The 20,397-nt window shown below is 56.3% G+C and overlaps 6 protein-coding genes across 6 annotated transcripts; 3 read left to right on the top strand and 3 right to left on the bottom strand.

Moving 5' to 3' along the window:
• Positions 1–801: 801 nt before the first annotated feature.
• Positions 802–6,537, top strand: CMQ_2334 (phd transcription factor; the record flags this gene model as incomplete). Its single annotated transcript, XM_014316292.1, has 6 exons — positions 802–1,410; positions 1,505–1,553; positions 1,616–2,338; positions 2,415–2,493; positions 2,697–5,267; positions 5,319–6,537. 6 exons carry the CDS (start codon positions 802–804, stop codon positions 6,535–6,537), a joined length of 5,250 nt encoding a protein of 1,749 aa, XP_014171767.1.
• A 768-nt stretch (positions 6,538–7,305) lies between these two features.
• On the bottom strand, positions 7,306–8,385 carry CMQ_2303 (peptidase u61 ld-carboxypeptidase a; the record flags this gene model as incomplete). The annotated part of the gene is made up of 1 exon (XM_014316261.1): positions 7,306–8,385. One exon carries the CDS (start codon positions 8,383–8,385, stop codon positions 7,306–7,308), a length of 1,080 nt encoding a protein of 359 aa, XP_014171736.1.
• Positions 8,386–10,426: 2,041 nt separating this feature from the next.
• On the bottom strand, positions 10,427–12,087 carry CMQ_2413 (splicing factor 3a subunit; the record flags this gene model as incomplete). Its single annotated transcript, XM_014316371.1, has 3 exons — positions 10,427–10,680; positions 10,741–10,849; positions 10,915–12,087. 3 exons carry the CDS (start codon positions 12,085–12,087, stop codon positions 10,427–10,429), a joined length of 1,536 nt encoding a protein of 511 aa, XP_014171846.1.
• Positions 12,088–12,380: 293 nt separating this feature from the next.
• CMQ_2464 (eukaryotic initiation factor 4a-12) lies at positions 12,381–13,727 on the top strand (the record flags this gene model as incomplete). Its single annotated transcript, XM_014316422.1, has 3 exons — positions 12,381–12,492; positions 12,575–13,615; positions 13,669–13,727. The coding sequence occupies 3 exons, from the start codon at positions 12,381–12,383 to the stop codon at positions 13,725–13,727; spliced, it is 1,212 nt and encodes a 403-aa protein (XP_014171897.1).
• Positions 13,728–16,223: 2,496 nt separating this feature from the next.
• Positions 16,224–18,073, top strand: CMQ_2416 (uncharacterized protein; the record flags this gene model as incomplete). Its single annotated transcript, XM_014316374.1, has 2 exons — positions 16,224–17,927; positions 17,990–18,073. The coding sequence occupies 2 exons, from the start codon at positions 16,224–16,226 to the stop codon at positions 18,071–18,073; spliced, it is 1,788 nt and encodes a 595-aa protein (XP_014171849.1).
• A 455-nt stretch (positions 18,074–18,528) lies between these two features.
• Positions 18,529–20,257, bottom strand: CMQ_2084 (mitochondrial export translocase; the record flags this gene model as incomplete). The annotated part of the gene is made up of 3 exons (XM_014316042.1): positions 18,529–19,116; positions 19,170–20,123; positions 20,201–20,257. 3 exons carry the CDS (start codon positions 20,255–20,257, stop codon positions 18,529–18,531), a joined length of 1,599 nt encoding a protein of 532 aa, XP_014171517.1.
• Positions 20,258–20,397: the final 140 nt, after the last annotated feature.

Raw genomic sequence — 20,397 nt, 5'->3', positions numbered from 1 at the left:
TTTCTTGCCTCGCTGCCCCGTGCCAATGGCCGCAACCCGCTCTTTCCATATTCGTCCCGCCCACTCACGCCAACCCAGTGTATGAGTTTATCCCGGCGTCTTTCGTCTCTCCCTCTCCACCATCTTTTTAACTCCTTCCTTTTTTTACACTCTCCTTCGGCCTCTCACGCTTTTTACGAGCTCTGCTGCTCGCTCGTTCCCTCCTCTCCCTCCCACCTCCGTCTTACTGAGCATCCTTACTTTGTCACTATTTGATTCCTTGGAATGCAATCTACACTTGAGCCCTTCTTACAAGTATCTTACATCTCACCTCATAATCGCCGTTCCGCAGCATAATCAGTCCCTCGTCCACGTCTGTCCGACTCGCACCGTCGCTTTTTGGGCACCTGGCTTTTGGGCAATTCGCTCTCTTCGATCAACGGCTTCTCGTCTGCGCTCATTTTTGGAAGTCTCTGGCAGTCCAGCGAGAATTCGACGGCAAGCCGGCTCGCGTTGCAACGCTGTCCTCGAGCCGATCTTCCCTGGATCGATCCAATTCTGCTCACCAGCTGTCTAAGCGCACACGAACAATCCGGAACAGCCACAAGGCGTCGATACCGAGCGTCGATTCCGCCACCATCTCTTCTCCACATTCTGGCCCCCGACTGCGATCTCGTTCACCATCAAATGCATACCCTCGACGTCGATTCCCTCGGATGACGCCGTAAGGCAATACCACCAGTTCACAGAGCCGACTACCGAGCCGCTCTCCCTTGACACGTCTGCTCCAGATACGCCCGAACCATACTCTAAGTCGCAAACATGATGGCGATCGTCCCTACGCTGCCCGGCTCCGGCTCTTCTGCCTCGGGTGCTGGCGGTGGCGGAGGAAGAAGCAGCAGCAACAACGGGGGCAGTACAGGCTCTGCAGGCGACCGCGCTGCATCAGGAGCCAAGTCCGCAGCTGTCGGAGGAAGCAAGAGCGCGGGGAAGAGCTTGGCGAGAGGCGCCTCGGGCGCAAATTCCCTGGCATCCGGAAGCTCTCGGGCCTCTCCTGCTATTGGCTCCTCCGCAGGACATCCTGGCAGCTCCTCCGGGTCCAGCAAGCACAAAACCGCCCATACCAACGCTTGCCACGGCAACTCGATAAACACCCCCCTCCCACCGCCGCCTCTCAGCTCCATGGTCAGCGCGGCATTGGATCTCAAATCCGTTGAGCGTCGCGGACAGCCCACGGCCAGCCGAGAACCAGGCAGAAGAAAGAACAGACCGCATGAGCTTGAAGAGGCGCCGACCTATCGTCCAACCGAAGAGGAATGGAAGGACCCTATGGAGTATATGCGCAAGATTACCCCCGAAGCACGCAGCTATGGGTTGTGCAAAATCATCCCACCTGACTCTTGGAATCCGCCATTCGCCATTGATACACAGGTTTGCAGCGATCCCCTCCCTGACCGGCTAGGAGAATGCACCGGTTGATACACATCCCTAACAGGGACTACATCTTGCTGACAACGCTCTCTAGAGGTTCCATTTTCAGACGCGCAAGCAAGAACTGAATTGTGTCGAAGGCAGTAAGTTTCCTGCGCCGTTAACCATGTATTATCGTCTGCCTGCTCACATATTCGCCGATTAGGCACACGCATGAACCTCAGCTATCTTGAAGGGCTCTTTAAATACCACAAGAACATGGGCAATAATCTGACTCGTTTGCCGTACGTGGACAAGAAGCCCCTCGATCTCTATCAGCTAAAAAAGGCTGTCGATTCCCGAGGTGGCTTTGACATGGTCTGCAAGCTCAAAAAATGGGCCGAGATTGGACGCGATCTCGGATACAGCGGAAAAATCATGTCATCTCTCTCGACATCGTTGAAAAACTCGTACCAGAAATGGCTTTGTCCCTATGAGGACTATCTCCGTAAGGCCAAACCGGGCGTGCACCAGCAGCTGGAGATGGAGAACGGCGGTCCGTTCGTTCCAAGTCCTGGGGCAAGTCCCTTGAAGCGGTCGACTGTCAACACGCCGTCAAGTGCACGCGGTGATTCACCTGTGCGCCAAGCAAGCGACGCGTTCCAAGTGTCATTATCTAGAAACACGGACGGAAGCGATTGCGATACTCCGGCAACTTCAGAGAGCACTCCTCCTGCCTCAGCCTCGGGAGGATTCACGTCCTTGAATGCGGCTAGTCGTAACGGCAGTCCTTTCACACCGACAAAGAATCCGGCCGATCAACGTGTTGCACCAACACATCCGCTCAAGCGACAGTTGAGTAACGGCACTCCGGGCTCACCCGGGAAGGAAGAGCTCGGCGAGGAAGACGAAGAAGGCAATGGCCGGCGAAGCAAGCGGCTCAAGAAAGGTAATTTGTTACTTGTTCAACATGCTTTGCTTGCAATACCGCAATGCTGACAACCCACTCTAGAAACTGTTCCTAGAGTTGCTGGTTCCCATATGTCGCTGCTTCGTCCTCCCCAACCGCGAATACCTCGAGATGATAAGAGCGATCCGCGAGAAGTAAGCTTTCCCAGGACAGGACGGAGAAAATGGCAAGACAAGTCGAGATCTAACATGTCCCACGTGCAGTCTTGTGAGCAATGTGCCAAGGGCGAGGAAGCCGGTTTCCTCATTCTTTGTGAGTCCTGCGATCACGCCTACCACGGCAAATGTCTAGACCCTCCGATACTTGCGAAACCGGAATCGGAATGGAACTGTCCAAGGTGTCTTGTCGGCGATGGCCAATTTGGCTTTGAGGATGGCGGCATATATTCTCTTAAGCAGTTCCAGGAAAAGGCCTCGGAGTTCAAGCAAAACTACTTCCAGAAGAACATGCCGTACGACTCGGCAAACAACTGTCATCGCCCGGTAACGGAGGACGATGTCGAGCGGGAATTCTGGCGCCTTGTGTCTAGCATCGATGAGACTGTGGAAGTGGAATACGGCGCCGATATACACTGCACCACGCACGGCTCCGGCTTCCCGACCATCGAGAAGAACCCCGACGACCCATATTCGACTGATCCTTGGAATCTCAACCTCCTTCCCCTGCATCCCGAAAGCCTGTTCCGGTACATCAAAACCGACATCTCGGGCATGACAGTACCCTGGGTCTATGTCGGCATGATATTCTCTACCTTTTGCTGGCACAACGAAGACCACTACGCGTACTCGGCCAACTATCAGCACTTTGGGGCGACCAAGACCTGGTACGGCATTCCCGGCGAAGACGCTGAGAAGTTTGAGGCTGCTATGAAGGAGGCCGTGCCGGATCTTTTCGAGACCCAGCCGGACTTGCTGTTTCAGCTTGTCACGTTGCTTCCCCCAGAAAAGCTGAAAAAAGCTGGCGTCCGTGTCTATGCCGTAGACCAACGTGCAGGACAATTTGTCGTGACATTCCCTCAAGCGTATCACGCAGGCTTCAATCACGGCTTCAATTTCAACGAGGCCGTCAATTTTGCTCCAAGTGATTGGGAACCATATGGCCTCGCCGGGGTAGAGAGACTCCAGCAATTCCGCCGTCAACCATGCTTTTCTCACGATGAGCTTCTCTGGACTGCTGCCGAGGAAGTGACTAGTGCTAGCACTGGACCGCTAACAATCCAAACCGCAAAATGGCTAGCACCAGCGTTTGAGCGATTATACAATCGAGAAGTGACATCTCGAAATATCTTCATGTCTAGGCATCAGGAGATGGCACACCGCTGTCCCCTGGCCGAAAATGAGAACAGTGCAAAAACGGAGAGCCTTGCGACAAACTGCCCACTGGAGTCTGTGGTCGATGATGCCAAGGTTGCTGAAGAGGAATACCAGTGTTCCCACTGTAAAGCCTTTACATACCTATCTCGGTTCAAGTGCGTGAAGACGGGCAAAGTCCTCTGCTTGCAGCATGCCGGCTTCCATCATTGCTGCCAGGCGCGAGAGACCAGCCGGTTTTTCGGAGAGGCCCATATCCTGACCTATCGGAAGTCTCTGGACGAGATGTCGGCTATCTACAAGAAGGTTTCCGAAAAATCCCAGCAGCCTCAAGCCTGGGAGGACAAGTACGAAAAGCTGCTGGATGAGGATGCAACACCCTCATTGAAGACTTTGCGGGCACTGCTTAACGAGGGAGAGCGCATTCCGTACGAGCTGGCTTCATTGCCAATGCTGCGAGAATTTGTCGATCGGTGCAACAAATGGGTCGAGGAAGCCACAACATATATTGTGCGCAAGCAGCAGAATCGCCGCAAGAACGAGAAAACCTGGCCAGGTGGTTCCCGCAAGTCAATAAGCGGCAGTAGCGCCGAGGTGGACGACAAAGAACGGGATTCTCGCAACATCTCGAACATCTACCGTCTGCTTAGCGAAGCATCCCAGATTGGGTTTGACTGCCCCGAGATTCTGCTCCTGCAACAGCGAGCCGACGCGATCAAGATCTTCCAAGAAGACGCACACCGGGCGTTGTCACACGCTTCCTCCCAGACTGTGGACACGATCGAAAAGCTCCTGGATGAGGGTCATAGTTTTAACGTGGATGTGCTCGAAGTCGAAAATCTAACAAGATTTCTCGATGAGCTGAAATGGACGCAAAAAGCAGAGACAAGCCGCGGCGTTTACATGACATTGGAAGACGTCCTGAAGCTTGTTGAAGAAGGCCAGCGACTCGAGATATCGCCCTACAACGACCTCATGACGTACTTTGACGAACGCGCCGTCGCAGGAAAGCAGTGGGAAAGAACGGCTAAAGAACTTCTCGGCGCCGAGTCGGTGCACTACGTGCAGCTGGAAGCTCTATCGAAGCAAGCAACAAGCGGGACAATACCGGTGTCTGAGGCAACGCTAGTAGCAATCGACCAGATGCTCCACAAGCTTCGAGACGCGCAGCGGCAGATCACAGACCTGAACACGCGATCGCACGACTCAGAATACCGTAACCGGCCGCGATATTCAGAAGTTGTAAGTCTCATGACCAAGATCGAGGAGCTTCAGGCCAAACCCGGAGGGACCTTGGATCTGGAGAAAGAGCAGAAGCGCAACGAAGATTGGATCCGCAAAGGAAAGCGAGTCTTTGGCAAGACAAATGCGCCTCTGTATATCTTCAAGTCGCACTTGGAGTATGTGCTCGACCGGAACAACGACTGTTTCGACACGGTTTACGACAAGCCTCGTACGCCGACAGAACCGGCGTCGCGGGAGCCCAGTCCGGACTCGACGTCGCCGCAGAAGAAGAACTCTCGGAGCCGGACCGTGTATTGCATTTGCCGCCGTGTTGAAGCCGGCATGATGATAGAATGTGAGGTGTGCCACGAATGGTAAGTCTGACTCCCGATTCCCAGCCGCCGAACTGGATCTAACAAGGATAGGTACCACGGGAAATGTCTGAAGATTGCACGGGGTAAAGTCAAGGAAGACGACAAGTACACTTGTCCGATATGTGACTGGCGGCTCAAAATCCCGCGCGATGCAGCTCGACCGGATCTGGCCTCGTTGATCAGCCTATTCAACGACATTCCTAATCTTCCTTTCCAACCGGAGGAGGAGCAGATTCTCGAGGACATCATACAGGGTGCGATGGAATTCCACGACAAGATCGAGCCGTATCTGGATCCAGCTCGAGAGTCGGAGATCGACGTGGACATATTGCGGTACTACCTGCGGAAGATTGAGGGTGCCGAGATACTCCTGACCCACGAGACCAACTTCTTCCGGCAGGCACTCCACAAACGCGTGCCCATTGCGCTAGAAGCACCGCCGATGATTGAAGAGTCGAAGAGCACGCGCAAGCCGCGGCCGACAAAGCTGCAAAAGATGATGGCGCAATTCCAGGTGGATGACCCGGAAGATCTGCCAGAACGAGTCAGGTTGCGAGCAAACAGCACACGCCGCAGGATGCTGAACGCGGCAGATACGACCACAACAGCCTTCCGGGCGTCTGGACCGATTGGCCCATTGGCTCTCGGCAGTCCTTCCCAGTCGCAAGAACAAAACTCGTCTCTGGCGACACTGCGGCGCAACAACGCAACGACGTCGTCCCCAAGCCATGCAGCTGCGGCTGCTTTTGACAGCCACTCGCACGGACGCGTATTGAGCAGTGCCTCCAATGGAGACCGACGAACAGGACCTTTCCCGATGCAGCTCGACAGAGGATACGGCACGCACTCGAAGGCTGATAGCAGCATCAGCGGGCCTCCGACATCAGAGCAGTCTGGCGAGATATCAAGGCTTCTATCTTCACACGAGGACTCGGTGTTGAAGGAGCGGCTTTTGCGGGGTGACTTTGGTACGGCGGACATCAAGGCGCTGCCGGAAAAGGATAAGGAATCGGTTTTTGAACTTCTGCTGCGGAATGCAGAAGGCTCTCGGCGAGCACGAGAGTTATTTGGCCGAGGTGAAGATGGACGGTCAGGAGCAGACGACGATAGCGCGGACCGTATGGATGTGGACAAGGCAGAGCAAGAGACGTTCGGCACTGGTGACGACAAAAAGGGGGGCATCGGAAAAGCAGAAAGTGTGGCCAAGGCGGTGGCGGCGAATCTATCGGCTGGATTTGCGGAGAAAGAGAGTGAGGCTGGGGGTAAGTGACGGTCGCTTCATCAAGCCATAATGACGCGCAAAGAAAGGAGTTTGAAGGGGGTTTGAGCCGTTGGGGAGCGTGCTTTTCTGCTTCGTTTGCTTGTATTCTACAGCCCTCGGGCCTGTTTTATAAATGTTGGACAATCTGGTTTGTGGCGAAGGAGCATCGATCAGATGAAAGGCTGTCTGATTTGTTGGCTGAGTTGTCTTGATGGCGTTGTGTTATCGCGGCCATGGTATGAACTTGCGCATCGTGGAGAAGACAAAAGCAAATGGGGACAATCTGACAAGCATTCGAACCGTGTTGCAGGAGAGTAATGGCAAGGCGCTGTCTGTATAGAGTTTCGAACTGAGAGGAAAGAAAGCAGTGAAGTTGATATCCGGTAGTAGCACGTGACACATGGGCATGGAGTATGTTTTGACTGCGAATATACATTCGTGAAAATTGTAAAGCAGCTACTTGGCAGAGATCAAATACGTATACTTAGCAAGTCTTGACAACAATGGTTTATGCCTACAATCGACCTTCTAACACAACATCTTAGCAGTACCAAATAGCAGTAGCAAGACAGGATGTCGGCGTATTTGTTATGAACGGTATCCGGACGGCGTCGTCTTGTGACAGTAAAAGGAGCATTGAAAGCCAGTATTTCCAGTTTGGTCCAATGACGGCTAGAGTATCTGTCTATCAAAATCTGAGCCGAACGTAGCAGTTCGTCCTTTACGCGTTCGCACCAGACGATGGACTTTCAGATAAGATGCACCGCTGACTTCTGATCAAATGACGGCTGGTTCCAAAATCGCAAACCTGTCTTTATCCGAATCCAATTCAGCCAGAACATCATACGGCAATGTGACCATCGGCTTCGTGTGGCCAAAATCGACATTGAACAGAATCGGGAACTTCTTCTCGGCCAGCCGGCCCTCGCACAAAAGTCCCTTGATTACACCTGCATAAGCCTTCCGCAACTGTTCAGTGTCGTATCCAAAGGGCCGTCCCACAACCAAGCCTTTTGCCTCGTCGAACACGCCCTGCGCAATGAGATCGGCAATCCCGGCGCGGACTCGGTGCAGCAGAATACCTGACGTCTCGTCATCGCCCATCTGTGTTTCCATAAAGACGATGCGTCCGCGCCAGTCCGGCACGACAGCGCACACGCCTCCGAGGCGGGCCATGACGGTGATGCATCCGCCAAAGAGCCGGCCCTGTCCCTTTCCAGCACGGAGCCAGCTCCAGCCGGTGGTGGGTGCGAGTCCGGGCGGCATGGACGATGCTGGATCCCGCCAGCTGGGATCGCCCTTGGGAGCGTACGTGAGCGACCGCGGGATATCGCCAAGGGGTCGGCTCTCGGTGATGGCACGGAAAAGGTGCTTGATGCAGAATGCCAGCGGCGAGGCGTCGTCGTCGGCTGAGCTTGCCTCACCCAGCTCAGGGATGGCACCGGGTCCATAGAACGTACGGAGTCCCGTGAGTGCGTGTAGGAACCAGTGCAGTCCCGTGATGTCGGAATACCCGACGACGATTTTGGGATGGGCGCGAATGGTCCGCTGCAGCTCGGTATCGGCAATGAGGGCGGGCAGCAGCTCGTTGAAGCTTGGTCCGCCAATGGTGCAGATAATGGCAGCGACGGCTGGGTCGGAGAAGGCAGTGCGCAGCTCTGCCAGCCGGAGGGCGATCGAGGACTGGATCCCCGTGTCGGGCGTGAAGAGCTCGCGGACACGATAGCCTCGCCCTGAAAGCACGGCAGTGGCGCGCATCATCACGGCAGACATCTCGTCGTTTAGCCGGGCTGACGGAGAGACAAACGCAATGGTTGCGCCGGGCTCAAGCTTCTTTGGAATGACAGGTGAAGGCATTTTGGTTTCGGCTCGTTTGGTGTCGGATTGGCAGATCTGCTCTGCTGCCTCGTCATCTACAGCAAAGTATACTTGAACGTGTGTTGAAGGGTGCGGCTTTTGCGCATATAATACTGGGAAATCATGCCGACTGCACGCATAAGACGGCCGTCAAATCGTGTGATCGAGTTATGGCCAATAGGCATCAGCATATCACTTATCTTACATCTGTACGCCTGCCGAATAGCCAATAAAATCATTGAAGCTCGGGATGCTTTGGAATCAATCGTGACAGATCAATCGACGACTAGTTGTGGGGACTCTGGAGAGATACACACATTTATCTGGGCACCCTTGATTGACAGCTAATTCCATGATGCTGAGGTCCGAGATGCGAACGTTCGGCTAGGCTGCCTTGCTCTCAACAGTATGTTTGATGACTAAGCACATTTCTTCTAATAGACATACAACGGCTGGCAAACAAACAAGGCAGCCCTGTGGTCTGGGCAGAAAGTGGGTCCTATAAGTACTACTCCGTACGAAATCAGCTTCCCAGAAGCATGTTTATATTCTTCATACACAAATCGGAACTTACACAAACAAATTTCCTCAACTACGATCAAAGCCAGTTAGGAAGGTCCCAAGTGAACTCTTCTAACAATTTCTGACAGCTTTCGATGTTTCAGAAGCTGTCCCATCTGATTATACTTTCTAATACCAACAACGATCTGCCGACGATCAGTCAATCTTTGGAGAAGCTATGGCAACTCTGATCGTGTCGGATTTGTGTCTGAACATTTTTGTGAATCACTGTTATACATTGGTGCCAGCCCTCAACCAAAGGGAAGAGTGGGATCAGTGGGATCAAGCGTTGAAGAAGGGAATGACTCTCCTGAACATTAAGGATTTCGAGGAAGTGAGCAAAATGCCAGTTCACGCCAGAAGAATAGTTCAGTACGCCGTGGAGTTTCAAGTTGGACCTCATCTATTGGAGCAAGTGCAGGGTGTTGACGTTCATGTCACATACAAGGCGCTGGAGCGCCTGCTTCGCTCTCCTCAAGAGGATTTGGCCATCGAATATGGCCTAAAGCTACACTCACTTTGCTGGCAAGACGACGAAAATATGATGGGCTGTTTCGCACGATTTGAGGAAGTCTTCCGTGGCTACAACACCTACGCCGGCGACTTTAACAACAGGCAGAAGGCCCTGTGTTTGGTGGGCGCCGTTTGCAAGAAGATCCCGGCATTGGACGCTGTTTTGATTGAAAAATGGCAGGGCGACTGGGCTCACATGACTGACGATGAGGTTTACTCTGATGTTAAGCTGTTCCTCATTACCAGATGCAAGGACCGCGTGATGGAGCCTACTAACAGCACAAACATCCATCAAAAGGACCAGAAGGACCAGAAGGACCAAGACGACTCCGATAGGACTGATTTGCCTATCAGTGACACCGTGAATATCTGCTTCAACGAGCATGATATTTGCAGCCATCAACACGACAGCTGGCTGTTCAACATAGCGGCAGATGAGCATATCGTGAACAGCACCAAGTGGTTTTTGCCGAATACAGTGAGGCAAGTAGAGAAGCGCATTCTCGCTTGCGGCAGCTCAGTAGCCACCAATACCGCAGGCTCTGTGGCACTCCCGCTGATGGCACCCGACGGCAAAAAACACGTGCTGGGGATAACGAATGTCTTCTTAGTACCTTCAGTCCCCATGAATATTCTTTCGGGCGTGCGCTTCTACGGCAAGGGAAATCACATGGCGGGGACTACATTGTTCAACCAAAAGGGAAAGGCAATCACCCAGTTCGACATTAAGAAGTCCGGCTTCCTTCTCCACTTATACGACAGTCCTCCTAAGTAGAGACATAATTACCAGATTGTCAGTTGCGAGTGCGACACGGGGACGATATTCATAAGTTGATTCTCCTGCGAGATGGTTGGGCTGGGTTCTTGAGAAATTCTTGCTACAAAGCAAACACCTGCAACCTGCTCTTTAAAGGGTATAATTGACTCGCTTTATAAAGTGGTTTTATGTGACAAAAAGGCTACCACATCACAACAACCCCTGCTTCTGCAGGTCGTAGTACACCTTTGCCGGCATGACGTGTCCATCTGCATCTTCCATCTGGACGACGGAACTGTCGTCAATCTTGGTCTTCTTCTTCTCCTTCTCTAGCTTGTCCCACAGCCGCATAGCCTCCTCGATGCTAGTGATATCCCGGAATAGGGTCGGGTTGGAGATGCCCAGACACCGAAGGCCATGGATGTGCCGGCTCTCGTTGAAGTGTTTCTCGAATGCGCGGCGGCCTAGAAGAGTTAGCGACTGCCATTGCGATAAGAGTGCAAGGCGAGAGAAACAGAACGTACCCATATAGGTAAAATGGCCGCAGATCTCGCAGTCAAACTCCACGCCCAAGCCGTGCAGTCTGTACAGCCAGAACGGAATCGGCTTGCCGTCCCAAGCCAACGGAAGTTTCTGCACACAAATGTTAGTCAAAGCACCCAAACAAACAAGCAAGCTCGACCAGGAACATAACACACCAGTGGGTTGTACATCTTGTCGTCGCCGTCCTCGTCCTCGTTGCCGTCCAGCTCCATCTCCTGTGACGGCTGTGACGTCATGCTGTAGAGGTTTTCGAGCTCCTGCTGCCGCTCGCGTTCGGTCATGCCCTGGCGCCGCTCGACATTGGTGCGCGTGTCGTCCTTCTCGGTGCTCATGGCGGCGACGAGCCGCTGCACGCGGTACTCGCGCTCGGCGACGGCACGCTCACGTAGCCGGTGTGCCTCGGCACCGGCGCCGGCACCGTCTCCGCCGGCGGTGCCGCTGGACATCCTCTGGGCGCGCTGCTCGGCCGCGCGCACGTGCTTTCGTCCAGACAGATGGCCCCGGTAGACGTTTTCGTTCTTGAACTCCTTCTCGCAGTCGGCACACCAGACGGCGTCGGGTGAGGTCAGCGGCGGGTGGCTGTCACTGCTGCTGCTGCCGGCACTTTCGGCCGTCGTGTCGGCCTTCCAGTTGGGCACCTCGTCGCCGGCCCAGAGGCGGGCAAAGTCGTCGTCGAAGCCGCCGAAGACGCGGTCGAGGTTCTCGAGCGGGCGCGACTTGCGCATAAACGACTCGAGGTAGGCGGCCAGGTCGCCGACGTAGCGGAGGTAGTCCTCGGTTAGCTTGTCGGCGCGCTTGATGCCGCTGGCCGCGCCTGGGGCAAAGTGGTCAAAGACCTCGAGGTACTGCAGGTAGGTCAGGCGCTTGACGTTGGGCAGGTTGATGAACTGCTCGTAGCTGGCATTGAGGTCGAAGAAGCGGCCGAAGCCCTCCTCACCCGAGAACATGGTGTCGACGAGCGTCGGCTGCAGCTCGGACAGGTCGGCCGGCCGCTTGGGCCGGTATCGAAGCTCCGGCTGGTCGATCGGTTCGTTGGGATAGCGTGCGTGGTAGGCCAGCGTGTCCTCGCACTGCCGGTAGAAGAGGTCCATCGGGTCGCCCGAGTCGCCGACCAGACGCACCTCCTCAGCACGCTCGCCCTGGGCGCTGCCGTACAGCTGCAGCGCCTCGCTCGATTGCTTCTGCATGTGGTCGAGCAGCTGGGCCACCTCATGCTGCCGGTTGAGGCGATCGCGGATCTGCGCCGGCTCGTCGACCAGCCGGTCCACAATCGCCTGCTCCAGCCGCTCGAGATCCTCGAGAATGTACCGGATCTCTTCGAGAATCATCGTGGCCGCTGTTTGTCGTCGTCTTCTTCCTGCCTGACCGTGCTTGTGGATGATGCAGCTCGGCCATCCGATTTTTGGCTGGAAGAAGTGGGCCCGGAACATTATACATCCGGCGCAAGGCGATGGCAGCCTTCTGATTCTTTATTTTTTTCGCCTCTCCAGCTTCAACGCTTTCATCTCCCCGTTATCGACGCCACCAAGCCGAGCAGCTGGACCAGTCTGCTCATATTCCTCTCATTCGTCTTCGATACAGCTGCCGATTTCAGCTCGTGCGTGTTCGACAAACCGCAGATATGGCCGAAGCAAGTGGAAGCAATGGCAAGGGCAAGCTGGACGACCGTGTCGACCTGACGACGTCGAAGGAGGTGAAGGTGTTTCCCACGTTCGAGTCCATGTCACTAAAGGGTAAGAACCGCCAGGCGGCCCGCGAGGTCTTTTGGATCTCGTTTCTTCGCGTATACACTCGCTCTAACACGCACCCCGGCAGAGAACCTTTTGCGTGGCATCTACGCCTACGGCTACGAGACACCTTCGGCCGTGCAGTCCCGCGCCATCGTGCAGGTATGCAAGGGTCGCGACACGATTGCACAGGCCCAGTCGGGCACAGGCAAGACGGCCACCTTCTCGATCAGCATGCTGCAGGTTATCAACACGGCATCGCGTGAAACACAGGCGCTGGTGCTATCGCCGACGCGCGAGCTGGCAACACAGATCCAGAGCGTGGTCAAGGCACTCGGCGACTACATGAACGTGCAGTGTCACGCCTGCATTGGCGGCACGAATGTGGGCGAGGACATCCGGAAACTGGACCAGGGCCAGCACATTGTGTCGGGCACGCCCGGACGCGTAGCAGACATGATTCGACGGCGACATCTGCGCACGCGCAACATCAAGATGCTGGTGCTCGACGAGGCGGACGAGCTGCTCAACCAGGGCTTCCGCGAGCAGATCTACGAGGTGTACCGCTACCTACCGCCGGCCACACAGGTGGTGGTGGTGTCGGCAACGCTGCCACAGGACGTGCTCGAGATGACGTACAAGTTCATGACGGACCCGGTGCGCATCCTTGTCAAGCGTGACGAGCTGACGCTCGAGGGGCTCAAACAGTACTTTATCGCGGTGGAAAAGGAGGAATGGAAATTCGACACGCTCTGCGACCTGTACGACACGCTCACCATCACGCAGGCCGTCATCTTCTGCAACACACGGCGCAAGGTCGACTGGCTGACCGACAAGATGCGCGAGTCCAACTTCACCGTCAGCAGCATGCACGGCGACATGCCGCAGAAGGAGCGGGACAGCATCATGCAGGACTTCCGTCAGTTCAACACGCGCGTGCTCATCTCCACCGACGTGTGGGCACGAGGCATTGACGTGCAGCAGGTCAGCCTGGTGATCAACTACGACCTTCCTAGCAACCGGGAGAACTATATCCACCGCATCGGACGGTCCGGCCGTTTTGGCCGGAAGGGTGTTGCCATCAATTTCGTCACCAACGAGGATGTGCGGATCCTCCGTGACATTGAGCGTAAGTTCCATGCCTGTTCTGATCGGGCGGATCGCGACCACTAACGCTTGCAGTGTACTATTCCACGCAGATCGACGAAATGCCCATGAACGTGGCCGATATCCTGTCGTGAGAGTCGGCGCAGGTGGACGGGGTCCGAGATGCGGCAGTCGAGATAACGAGTGGGCTCAAGGATTCGGGCTGGGGCCCAGCAATAAGCGAAGGTCGAAAGCAGTGTGGGAGGAAAAGGGGGCGTTTTTGTATTGGTAAGACTGGCCTGTTTTGGCGGCGCATGCGATCATGATAGCAGAATGGCTGACGCTTCCGGCAGTTGCAGAACGAGCAATGCGGACATATCAGAATGACATCTTCGTCCTGTAACGACCTCTTTCGCGGCACCGGGAAGCCTTGTTTTGCCCTGCCATCGTGCAAGTGGAACAATACGGAGTACATGATTCCTGTCAGGCCCTGCACCGGCTGTGTTCGCGCCTTTCCGAGACAGGGAGGACGCAGGGGGAGAGTGGTAGAGGGGGTCGGCTAGACAACATTCCATACGACGTAGACGGAAGGCGGATCGGTCGGTATCGTTCGGTGCGACCCTGGCAGAAGGCGCGCAGGCAAAAACGTGGTGGCCGGAGCCCGGATGGCACGTAAAGCCTGTGAGAAGGGAGATAGTCCGTAAAACGGCCAAACGGTTGTGCGTGGCCTTACTCCATATGGATTCCGTATCCGTATCTAACCAGTAAGATAGAACCTGCCTCTCAGGGACTAGGACGGCCCATGCGCGGACTACTCCGTATGTGCCGTTTTGGACCTTTTGCGTGGGTGTGTGGATGGTGCAAGGGTGACTCTGGACTCTTGGAACAGGGCCTGCCGGCCTCAGTCGCCAGTCCGGCGCATTGGGTTTGATGTGTCTGTCCGGGCTCCTTTTGGTCATCCTGATGGTCCTTTTGGGGCAAAGGCCGGTGGGCCAGAGGACCCTTGCCCAGCAAGACGGGCTCGTCCTGTCCTGACCATCCATGCGAAATTGTGTGATCCGCCGGCCTTGCTCCGTAAAACGTAAGATGTTTCTTTCTGTCCGGCCCTGGGCGGGCAATAATACGAGTGAGTGGCTCGGGAAAAGGAGAGCACGGAGCATTCTGCATTCGTTCGTGTTGATCTCCCCGCCGGCCCCAAGTGGGGGGAAACTGGGCCTCTGGCGTGCCTGTCCGACTGGTCTCGGCTGAGCCTGTCTGCCACTTTTGCGCCAAAAAAAAGTCGAGAAAGCCGCTGCCGAGTCGTTACATAGTAGGCCGTCCTTCACTTCGCAGTCCCTGGTACCTTGCATAGCGTTTCATTGGCTGGCTGCCCCGACAGGGGCCCGTGCCCATGCGACTGCCCGATTCTTCAGCACGATGTCACACCTCCCTCCCCCCTTCTCGCGAGACAGGAGCCCCTCTTTCGGTCTGCACAAGGGACCAGAGCTCCCCGGCCGAATGCTTTCTTACCCTTCTCTTTTTTTTTTTTCTTTTTTTTTCTTTTTTTTCCTCGTGTTTTCTCGCTTTCTGACGAAATAGGGCTTGTCGACGGAGGCCGGATTCGTACCTCGGTCTGTTCGCAGGCTCTGGCGCCTTGCCGTCGCCGTCGATATGCATTGATAGTCCAGAAAGCCGTGGACTATTGGGTCGTCCCCTGTTATTTTGTCTGCCCTCCTGCATTGCCTTGTGCACGCACGTCTTGCTCGTACTCGTACTCCGTACAAGTAGGAGAAGACGGAGGGACGGAGGCGACTCCCGTCGCTCTTCTTGAAAAAACTTCGCTGTTCCGTCTCCCCTTTCTCAATTTCCCCTCGATTGTCTCCCGTGAGCAGGAGAGAGAGCCGCGGTGGTGCTATCCTATCTGCTCGAATCGACTTAAGCAGTCTTTCCTTGATTTTATTTCTTCGGTGGTTCCTTCCTCTTGCACACCTGCCACTCCCTCACTCTTTCCTCTTCGGCCAAGACCACTACGTCCTTGCTTCCTTCCTGCCTCGTACTCGCTACCGTCACGGTCACGGTCCACCTGTTCCTGCACCCTTCCAGCGGTCTCTCGGTGATGCCACTTCGGCCCAAAGCGCCATCGACCACTGCCTCCACGGTTCACCCAGCTCACCCAGTTCGCCCAGCCACCGTCTGACCTGGCAGCCCGCGTCCGTCTCGCCACTGTCAACGAGAGCCAGCGCCGTTTATTTTCTCCACGTTCCCTGTTCCTTTTTTCCAGTTCTCCAGATATTCATCGGCCGATGGTCTGTCCTGTGACCCCGTCGAGCCATATCCGACCTGCATTAGGCTTCGCTGCTTTTTTTTCGCTCTGCTCTATTTTTTTTCTTTCCCCCCCCCCCATCAAGCCGCTGCTGGTTCTGCATACCCATACCCTGCTTATAGAACGCGGATCTCCTTGTCTTTGACCTGCCCACGACGTCTGAAGAACGTCACCCTCCCCTTGACGGGTTCGCATCACAAGGAATCAGACGACATTCTTCTAGCTCCTGCTAGGCTAGCCCCTATTTTCAGCAACGCTATTTCTATTCGTGCGACCCTCGCCGACTGATCGGCGGCCTTCCTTCTCTTCCTGTCGCCCATCTCCACCATCATCCACTCCTCACCTCCCAATGGGCATCTTTTCGAGAAAGGAACGGGACCGGCCGCCGAAGACGGCTTCAGGTCCTGCCCCGCCCCTGACCACGTCCCATTCCAGTGGCTCTATCAACTCGGGCGGTTCGGCAAGCCTTAAGTCACCGCTCTCTTCAGCATCCTCCACACACCTCCCGACTCAGCCGTCTCACCACCATGGAGTATCTGGCGGTCGTGCAGTGAATCGTTCGTCCGCAGGCACAATGAACACCATCTCTACCTCCGCTTCTGGACCAGGCACTCCCATCACACAGTTCTCGCCCGTCCGTATGTCCAAAGCTGATCTTCCCCGTGGCCCGGATCCCGCGCTGGACCCGGCCGGCTATCTGCGCAGCCTGCCGGCCGTGCGGGAACGGTCTCGCATCATCACCGACAAGGCTCTGCGCGATGAGCTCACGCATTTTGACGTGGACATGTCCAAGTTCAGCGATGTTGTCACTTTTGTGGCCCAGATCATCAAGCGTGACTACGACGCGCCATTTACCCCGTCTATTCCGCCTCACGGACGTTACCAGCACTTTGCTGTGGGCGGCCGTGACCGCATTGCCCTCCTCCTCGCCACGTGGCCCAACGATTCTGTCGACAGCACCGAACGTTGCCGCCGACTCATCGACCTCTTCTTGGTCAGCGTGCTGCTGGATGCCGGCGCCGGCACGCAGTGGAAGTATACGAGCGTGGAAAACCGCCGGGTGTACCGCCGGTCCGAGGGCATTGCCATTGCCAGCCTGGAGATGTTCAAGACCGGCCTCTTCTCCGGCAACCCGCAAAACAAGACCCAGGTGGACAAGGATGGCCTGCAGACGCTGACCGTCGACATTCTCGCCAAAGGCTTGCAATCGCACAGCGGCAACGAGATGGCCGGCATGGAAGGCCGTGCTGGCCTCTTGATGCGTCTAGGTGACGCGCTCGCCGCCAGCCCCGAGGTATTCGGGTCGGACGGCCGTCCTGGGCGGATAGTCGACTACCTGCTCGCACACCCGACGACGCAGGCATCATCCAAGCCAATCGTATCGGTAAACGTCCTGTGGACTCTGCTTATGGACAGCCTGGAGCCGATCTGGCCGGAGTCGCGGACAGCCATCAACGGGATCTCCCTGGGCGATGCATGGCCGTGCAGCAGCATGCCACAGGCAAAGTCGGGAGCAGCAGAGTCGCACGGCTCGCCGCCAGGGTCGCTGTCGTCAAGAACACCATCCACGCCCACATTCTCGCCCTTCCCAACGTCAGGGTCATCCAACTCGGCGTCGTCCAAATCGCCCAACCGAGTTGCGGCATGGGAGTCGATTGTGCCGTTCCACAAGCTGACGCAGTGGCTGACATACTCGCTGATGCAGCCGATGCAGACGCTGCTCAAGATCCACTTCGCCGGGGCCGAGCTGCTGACGGGCTTGCCGGAATACCGCAACGGCGGTCTCTTTGTCGACCTGGGCGTGCTAAACCTAAAGCCAGACGACATGGAGCGGGGACTGGCACATTATCGGGAGTTCTGCGAGCGAACGGGCCACAGCGGCATTGAGGTGGCGCCGATGTTCTGCACAGGCGACGACGTGGTGGTGGAATGGCGGGCCGTGACGGTTGGGTTTCTGGACCGGCTGTGCAAGGAGGTGAACCGAACGTTGCGGACAGAGCTGCAGGGCTCCGAGCTGAGCCTGGCACAGCTTCTGGAAGCAGGAAGTTGGAAGGTAAGCCGTCTCTGTTCTTTGTTTTCGTGCAACACGGAGCGCCTTTATGCTAACATGACCAGGGTGGACGTGAGATGGCCGAGATGTCACGGCCAAACACGAAAGAGCCACCGATCTTGATCGATTCTGATGGCACCGTGTTTTAGGGCGTATTTTTACCGTTTCTGCGTCTCGATGGCGCGTCCTGGCGGCTTTGCATGCCGAAAAAGAGAGCAGGTGTATATACATGTGTTTCGCATCTTTGGGTCTGCATGTTGTAAAAGAGGACAATCTCCTCGAATTCTGTCCATGTTGTTTTATTTAACCAACTTTCCTCACTTTCCGCACCTTCGGTGCCGCCACTGTGTTTCTGGCCTGTATGTTGTATATATGGGCATTTGTTCTATTCTGTGTCGAGAGAAGATGTCTGTATTTTCACTTGCTCGGTGCAGCAAAAGGTCTGCACCTGTTTCGCAAATCATTCCACGGCTCTCCTGAGTGGTGGCAAAATGAAAACCAGCCATTCCGTCGCCCGTTTTGTGTCACGTTTGTACATTGGAAATCTCTGCATTATAGTGTTACAGTCGGCGAAGGTGATCCGTTCCATCCCGCTCCGTTCCGCTCAGGGCTTCTTGTCGGCGGTCCCTCGAGCCATGGCCTTTTTCATCTCGCGGTACTGCCGCTCGGCCTCGCGGCGGCGGTAGAGGCTCTCCTCCTCCTCGGCAGCGCGCTTCTTCTCGTATTCGAGGGCAGCCTTAAAGGTCTGCTTGTCCTTGGAAGCGCCCTGCTTGTCCTTGGCCGTGCCCATCATCTTGTTCCAGCCCTTCTTGACGACGTCGACGGTGGAAGGTGGGCCAGCCGGCTTGGCAGCCTCGGAGCCAGAAGCAGTGACGGTAGCAGAAGTGCTAATGGCGCGTGGAGCCTGCCAGGTGGATGCGGGCGAGAGGCGGAGAGTGGTGGAGGAGGCGGCAGGCTTGGCGACGCCAGGAGTCTGGATGAGAGTGTGCAGTGGTGGCAGGCCCTTCCAGGTACGCAGCCAAGGCTGGTGCCACAGCCAGGTCTGAACCATCTGCAGGACGGACGAGAGGAAGAAGAAGAGGGTCAGGCCGGCACTCATCTTGACGGTGACGAGGATGCTGACGGGCGTGATGACGATCTGCATCATCTTCATGAGCTGAGCCTGTTCAGGGGCCATGTATTTGATATTGTTCTGGGATGTTAGTGGTGGAGAAAAGGGGTAGCAAAGGAGGGGGAAATGCTCACACGGAAGATCAGGTACATGATGGTGGCGGAGGCGATGGGCAGGACGAAGAAGGGATCGGGCACGGTCAGGTCCTGGAACCAGAGCAGTCCGTCGGTCTCGAGAGCAGGAACCGGTAGCAGGGCCATGGAGCGCAGCAGTCGGAACATGCCGTAGCCAAAGGGCACGTTGATCATGGGGATGAACATCTTCCAGGTGGACACGCCAGCAGCCGCCTGCATGCGCTTCGTGGTCATGCGCAGCTCCATGGCACGACCCTGGGCCAGCTGACCGCCACGCATAGCCGACTGCTGCATCTCCGTCATGGCGGCCGCATACTTGGGGTCGGCTCGGAGCTTCTGGAAGCGGGCGCTCTGCTCGGCCGCCGTCAGGGACGGAAAGAAGATGGCGCTGCGGAACAGCAGCACGGTCAGGCCGATCGACGCCCACCACGGCAGGCCAGTGTAGACGTGCACGTGTTCGAGCAGCCACATGCACATGCTCGAGGGGCCCCAGCCGAAGTCGAGTCCCATCGCGTGCAGGTAGCCGATCTGCTCGGGCATGTCCAGGAGTGCGCCGCCGTCGAGCAGGTCCGAGACGGAGGCGGCCGTCGTCGTCGGGTCGGCAGCCGCAAGGGTGTCTGGCTGGACGGCATCAGAGGGGGTGATTGGCGTGGATGGTGCGGATGGTGTAGATGGTGTGGAGGCAGTGGATGCTGTAGCCGTGGATTGTGGCGATACTGCCGCTTCTGGCACTGCTCCTTCTGGCAGCACTTCTGCGGACGCATTCTTGGACCGCCACGGAAACAGAGAGAAGGCGGCCATGGACGAGGGAAGCGTAGTCGGAGCTCCGTTGACGAGGCCAATCCTCCGTCCAGAGAGCTGTGCGATCGACATGGCCGGCCGGCCGAGACCGCCGGGCTTTCTCAGCGCCGTGGCAAAGTTTCGTGCGCATCCGGCGCGGGACTGCTGCGTGGCCTGCCAACACGAGGGGGGTCAGCAGGGTCAACAGGACAGGGTCATCGGGCGAGAGGCCAGATCCGTGCAGCTCGTACCATCTGCCGAAGCCGCATGGCTTGGCCCGACCGGATCACACCTCTGCTGGGGAGCATCGTGGGAGGGTGACTGTGCGGGCACGCGGGTATGGCCAATTGCCCAGTTTCGGTGGCGTGGACGGGAATCCAGACGACCGGTGCGGACAGGAAAAAAAGAGAATGGTCGAGCGATCCACGTCTACAACGCAGGACGAGAG

Source organism: Grosmannia clavigera (genome assembly GCF_000143105.1).
Source record: "Grosmannia clavigera kw1407 unplaced genomic scaffold GCSC_156, whole genome shotgun sequence".
Taxonomy (NCBI): domain Eukaryota; kingdom Fungi; phylum Ascomycota; class Sordariomycetes; order Ophiostomatales; family Ophiostomataceae; genus Leptographium; species Leptographium clavigerum.
Note: the sequence above shows the minus strand (reverse complement) of the source record. Positions and strands in the feature narration are given on the sequence as shown.